The sequence below is a fragment of the Salvelinus namaycush genome, unplaced genomic scaffold (assembly GCF_016432855.1).
Source record: "Salvelinus namaycush isolate Seneca unplaced genomic scaffold, SaNama_1.0 Scaffold567, whole genome shotgun sequence".
Taxonomy (NCBI): domain Eukaryota; kingdom Metazoa; phylum Chordata; class Actinopteri; order Salmoniformes; family Salmonidae; genus Salvelinus; species Salvelinus namaycush.
Window position 1 is genome coordinate 126,849 of NW_024061272.1, and position 6,000 is coordinate 132,848.

Here is a 6,000-nt window from a genome sequence, read left to right on the forward strand (position 1 = left end):
TCCAGCCTGTCTCTGTTTCTGTTTCTCCTCTCCAGCCTGTCTCTGTTTCTGTTTCTCCTCTCCAGCCTGTCTCTGTTTCTGTTTCTCCTCTCCAGTCTGTCTCTGTTTCTGTTTCTCCTCTCCAGTCTGTCTCTGTATGTCTGTTTCTCCTCTCCAGCCTGTCTCTGTATGTCTGTTTCTCCTCTCCAGCCTGTCTGTCTGTTTCTCCTCTCCAGCCTGTCTCTGTATGTCTGTTTCTCCTCTCCAGCCTGTCTCTGTATGTCTGTTTCTCCTCTCCAGCCTTTCTGTCTGTTTCTCCTCTCCAGCCTTTCTGTCTGTTTCTCCTCTCCAGCCTTTCTGTCTGTTTCTCCTCTCCAGTCTGTCTCTGTATGTCTGTTTCTCCTCTCCAGTCTGTCTCTGTTTCTGTTTCTCCTCTCCAGTCTGTCTCTGTTTCTGTTTCTCCTCTCCAGTCTGTCTCTGTATGTCTGTTTCTCCTCTCCAGTCTGTCTCTGTCTCTGTTTCTCCTCTCCAGTCTGTCTCTGTTTCTGTTTCTCCTCTCCAGTCTGTCTCTGTGTCTGTTTCTCCTCTCCAGTCTGTCTCTGTTTCTGTTTCTCCTCTCCAGTCTGTCTCTGTATGTCTGTTTCTCCTCTCCAGTCTGTCTCTGTTTCTGTTTCTCCTCTCCAGTCTGTCTCTGTTTCTGTTTCTCCTCTCCAGTCTGTCTCTGTTTCTGTTTCTCCTCTCCAGTCTGTCTCTGTTTCTGTTTCTCCTCTCCAGTCTGTCTCTGTTTCTGTTTCTCCTCTCCAGTCTGTCTCTGTTTCTGTTTCTCCTCTCCAGTCTGTCTCTGTTTCTGTTTCTCCTCTCCAGTCTGTCTCTGTATGTCTGTTTCTCCTCTCCAGTCTGTCTCTGTATGTCTGTTTCTCCTCTCCAGTCTGTCTCTGTTTCTGTTTCTCCTCTCCAGTCTGTCTCTGTATGTCTGTTTCTCCTCTCCAGTCTGTCTCTGTTTCTGTTTCTCCTCTCCAGTCTGTCTCTGTTTCTGTTTCTCCTCTCCAGTCTGTCTCTGTTTCTGTTTCTCCTCTCCAGTCTGTCTCTGTTTCTGTTTCTCCTCTCCAGTCTGTCTCTGTTTCTGTTTCTCCTCTCCAGTCTGTCTCTGTCTCTGTTTCTCCTCTCCAGTCTGTCTCTGTTTCTGTTTCTCCTCTCCAGTCTGTCTCTGTTTCTGTTTCTCCTCTCCAGTCTGTCTCTGTTTCTGTTTCTCCTCTCCAGTCTGTCTCTGTATGTCTGTTTCTCCTCTCCAGTCTGTCTCTGTTTCTGTTTCTCCTCTCCAGTCTGTCTCTGTTTCTGTTTCTCCTCTCCAGTCTGTCTCTGTGTCTGTTTCTCCTCTCCAGTCTGTCTCTGTTTCTGTTTCTCCTCTCCAGTCTGTCTCTGTATGTCTGTTTCTCCTCTCCAGTCTGTCTCTGTTTCTGTTTCTCCTCTCCAGTCTGTCTCTGTATGTCTGTTTCTCCTCTCCAGTCTGTCTCTGTTTCTGTTTCTCCTCTCCAGTCTGTCTCTGTTTCTGTTTCTCCTCTCCAGTCTGTCTCTGTTTCTGTTTCTCCTCTCCAGCCTTTCTGTCTGTTTCTCCTCTCCAGCCTTTCTGTCTGTTTCTCCTCTCCAGTCTGTCTCTGTTTCTGTTTCTCCTCTCCAGTCTGTCTCTGTTTCTGTTTCTCCTCTCCAGTCTGTCTCTGTATGTCTGTTTCTCCTCTCCAGTCTGTCTCTGTTTCTGTTTCTCCTCTCCAGTCTGTCTCTGTTTCTGTTTCTCCTCTCCAGCCTGTCTCTGTTTCTGTTTCTCCTCTCCAGTCTGTCTCTGTTTCTGTTTCTCCTCTCCAGTCTGTCTCTGTATGTCTGTTTCTCCTCTCCAGTCTGTCTCTGTTTCTGTTTCTCCTCTCCAGTCTGTCTCTGTTTCTGTTTCTCCTCTCCAGTCTGTCTCTGTTTCTGTTTCTCCTCTCCAGTCTGTCTCTGTCTCTGTTTCTCCTCTCCAGCCTGTCTCTGTTTCTGTTTCTCCTCTCCAGTCTGTCTCTGTTTCTGTTTCTCCTCTCCAGTCTGTCTCTGTTTCTGTTTCTCCTCTCCAGTCTGTCTCTGTTTCTGTTTCTCCTCTCCAGTCTGTCTCTGTTTCTGTTTCTCCTCTCCATCCTGTCTCTCCTCTCGCCTTAGCGCCTGTCTCGATCTGTTTCTCCTCTCCATCCTGTCTCTCCTCTCGCCTTACCGCCTGTCTCGATCTGTTTCTCCTCCCCAGCTTGTCTCGATCTGTTTCCCCTCTCCAGCCTGTCTCGATCTGTTTCTCCTCTCCAGCCTGTCTCGATCTGTTTCTCCTCTCCAGCCTGTCTCGATCTGTTTCTCCTCTCCAGCCTGTCTCGATCTGTTTCTCCTCTCCAGCCTGTCTCGATCTGTTTCTCCTCTCCAGCCTGTCTCGATCTGTTTCTCCTCTCCAGCCTGTCTCGATCTGTTTCTCCTCTCCAGCCTGTCTCTGTCTGTTTCTCCTCTCCAGCCTGTCTCGGTCTGTTTCTCCTCTCCAGCCTGTCTCGATCTGTTTCTCCTCTCCAGCCTGTCTCGATCTGTTTCTCCTCTCCAGCCTGTCTCGATCTGTTTCTCCTCTCCAGCCTGTCTCGATCTGTTTCTCCTCTCCAGCCTGTCTCTGTCTGTTTCTCCTCTCCAGCCTGTCTCTGTCTGTTTCTCCTCTCCAGCCTGTCTCGATCTGTTTCTCCTCTCCAGCCTGTCTCGATCTGTTTCTCCTCTCCAGCCTGTCTAAATCTGTCTTACACATTCTCTTTTTCTTATTTTTCCAAGGAATGATGTCTTTTACCTGTTTTGTGGAAAAATAAGAAAAAGAGAATGTGTAAGACAGATTTAGACATAAATAGTTTTAAGAATGGTCCTATATTTTCTCTGAAATTAAAATAGTGTACACTGAGTGTACAAAACATTTAGAACACCTTCCTAATATTGAGTTGTACTCCCCCGTTTTGCTCTCAGAACAGACGCAATTCTTTGGGGCATGGAGTCTTCAAGTTGTTGCAAGCATTCCACGGAGAAGCTAGCCCATGTTGACTCCAATGCTTCCCAAGGTTGTGTCAAGTTGGCTGGATGTCCTTTGGGCGGGTGGACTATTCTTGATACACACAGGAAACTGTTGAGCGTTAAAAAAACAGCAGCGTTGCAGTTCTTGACACACTCAAACCGGTGCGCCTGGCACCAAATAGCATACCCCTTTCAAAGGCACTTAAATGTTTTGTCCGGCCTATTCACCCTCACAATTCAGGTCTCTATTGTCTCGAGGCTTAAAAAATATCAATTTATTTTCAAACTGGTCTTCTCCTCTTCATCTACACTGATTTGAAGTGGATTTAACAGGAGACATCAACAAGGGATCCTTAGCTTTCACCTGGATTCACCTGGTCAGTCTGTCATGGAAAGATTATGTTTGTACACTCAGTGTATGTACTGTAGTCCATTGTGCAGACGGAGTTACTCAAAACGCAACTGATCTCAAAAATCTATTCTATCACCCATGTACTATAGGCAAGGTGTAGGAAGACTGCTGGCTCACCTACTTTCCAGACCACAAACCTGTAAAGGACCGCTTTACCCTCGGCCGTCCCATCTAACTGCTTCCCTCCCTCCTCCACCATGTCCTCAGCCCTTCCACCCTACTTTTTTCCTCCCTCCTCTTAAATCCCAGAGTTAATGGAGATTTCATCAGAGTTTGTCCCGGCCCCCTAATAAAGTGTCAGAGTAATTAAAATACCATATTTCAAGCAGGAGCGTCCATGTTTCTCCAACTGTCTCTTTGTCTCTGCTGGAGGACATGATTAACCCAGTGGATGGTTGTACCAAAAGAGAGAGGGGGGGAGACAACTGATTTATCCTCCCCACAGTTTAGCTGGACCATCAATCAGGAAGCACCGACACAGCAGCTTAGCCAATCAGGAGAGAGCGACATACCGTAGAACAGGGCTGTGAAAACGCTCACCACAGCAGTAGCTTAATAGCGAAAACTATCAGGAAGTCATCTGGGCGACGTGTATAATGTTGCAACATGCACATCGCAGACGGTGGCTCTGTAGCCGGCGTAGAAATGTTTTACAAGTGAACCTTTTCAACAAGTATCCAGCCGGGAAACTGACTGATACCCTCGGTGTTGCTAAGTGAACACTGAACTGACCTTTCAATTTTATCTTGGGTATATCAGTAAATAATTAATCAATTTAACAGTGTATTCTAGTGTTCTGTGTCTGTGTACAGTAGCTACTGTACTGGCTTGTGTGTTCTGTTCTGTTTCTCTTTCCTATTTGAAGAGAGTGGGCATGACACTCGTTCACAATTACACGCTGGATGTTGTATTACTTCTGGTTAAAAACATCTGCTCTCTCTCTCTCCCCAGTACCCATCATTTGTGTGTGTGTGTGTGTGTGTGTGTGTGTGTGTGTGTTGTGTGTTGTGTGTGTGTGTGGGGGGTTCTAACCCGGTTGTACCTTTCTCCCCAGAACCCGTCAGTGCCACCTGCTGCTGGACGTGTTCAACTCAACAGAACATGAGCTGACGGTCAGCGCCATCAACAACCAGGACCTGGTGCTGCACCCCTCAGAGTGTCAGAGGTATGTGACCTTTAACCTGCACATTCACAGGGAGCCAGTGGATAACAGTCCATTCCATGTATTAAATGTACACACATTGTGGGCCAGGCTTCTGTTTTGAACATGAGCACGTAAATGAATGAACGTATATGAACACAAACTCAAATCCAACCAGTCAGAGTCATGTGAGTGAACGATATACACTGAGTGTACAAAACATTAGGAAAACCTGCTCTTTGACTAGGTGAATCCAGGTGAAACCTATGGTCCCTTATTGATGTCCCTTATTGATGAGACATGGATGTTGTATGTGTGCCATTCAGAGTGAATGGGCAAGACAAAATATTTATGTGCCTTTGAATGGGGTATGGTAGTAGGTGCCAGGCGCACCGGTTTGTGTCAAGAACTGCAACGTTGCTGGGTTTTTCACACTCAACAGTTTCCCGTGTGTATCAAGAATGGTCCACCACCCAAAGGACATCCAGCCAACTTGACACAATTGTGGGAAGCATTGGAGTCAACAAGGGCCAGCATCCCTGTGGAATGGTTTCTGCACCTTGTGGAGTCCATGGCCTGGCGAATTGAGGCTGTTCTGGGGGCAAAAAGGGCGGGGTGCAACTCAATATTAGGAAAGTGTTCTGAATGTTTTGTACACTGTGTATACTGTAACCAAGCCCATGTTGTGTGTGTGTGTATCATGTGACATATATAGCCTACATATAGCCTGCAGTGTATCTTCTGTCTTCAGGTGCTTTAAACAGCGTTCTAATAGCTGTAGTTGGGTTAATGAGACTGTAATGGCTAAGTATGGATTAGTGCCGACGGGTCAACTCTGTCTTGTTGACCTAACCATGGTAGTTAGGTCCATTATTGACATCCCGCTCTGGGGTGTTTTACTGGGGGTCAATAACGACAGCCTCTGGAGCCGCCCTTTAAAGGGGTAGTTCACCCAAATGTTCAAAATGACATTGGTTTCCTTACCCTGTGAGAAGTCTATAGACAAGGTGAACTAATCAAATCACGGACTGCTGTCTTAATTTGGCCATAGACTGCTTACAGGGTAAAGAAACCAATTCATAATTTTGTGATTTGAGTGAACTATGCCTTTAACATCCTCCTTTACTAGATAACCTAAACTTTCTAAATATGTCTATGGAGCTGCTCATGTCACTGGAGTTTAGTATGAGACAAGATAATCCTGTTGACTTTGAACACTAAGCGGGGGCTGAATCAGTAGCTAGCTGTATCTCTCAACGCACATTCATTCTGCGTTGATGAAGACATGTTGGACATTTGTTTACATTGAGAGCTGCTGTACGTCTTGACATGGGATTATTCCGACACTGTCGCTTCCTCTCCCTTTCCCTTCCCCTCTCCATCTCTGAAACCTCTCTCCCTTCCCCTCTCCATCTCTGAA

General features: G+C 46.5%; 1 protein-coding gene across 1 annotated transcript in view; it reads left to right on the forward strand.

Moving 5' to 3' along the window:
- LOC120041872 (trafficking protein particle complex subunit 9-like) overlaps positions 1–4,604 on the forward strand; it is a gene marked incomplete at both ends in the record, with an annotated part of 124,542 nt that extends 119,938 nt beyond the window's left edge. The window contains one exon of the mRNA XM_038986739.1: positions 4,494–4,604. Within this exon, the coding sequence (XP_038842667.1) occupies positions 4,494–4,604 (111 nt within the window). The remainder of the gene's footprint in view (positions 1–4,493) is intronic.
- Positions 4,605–6,000: the final 1,396 nt, after the last annotated feature.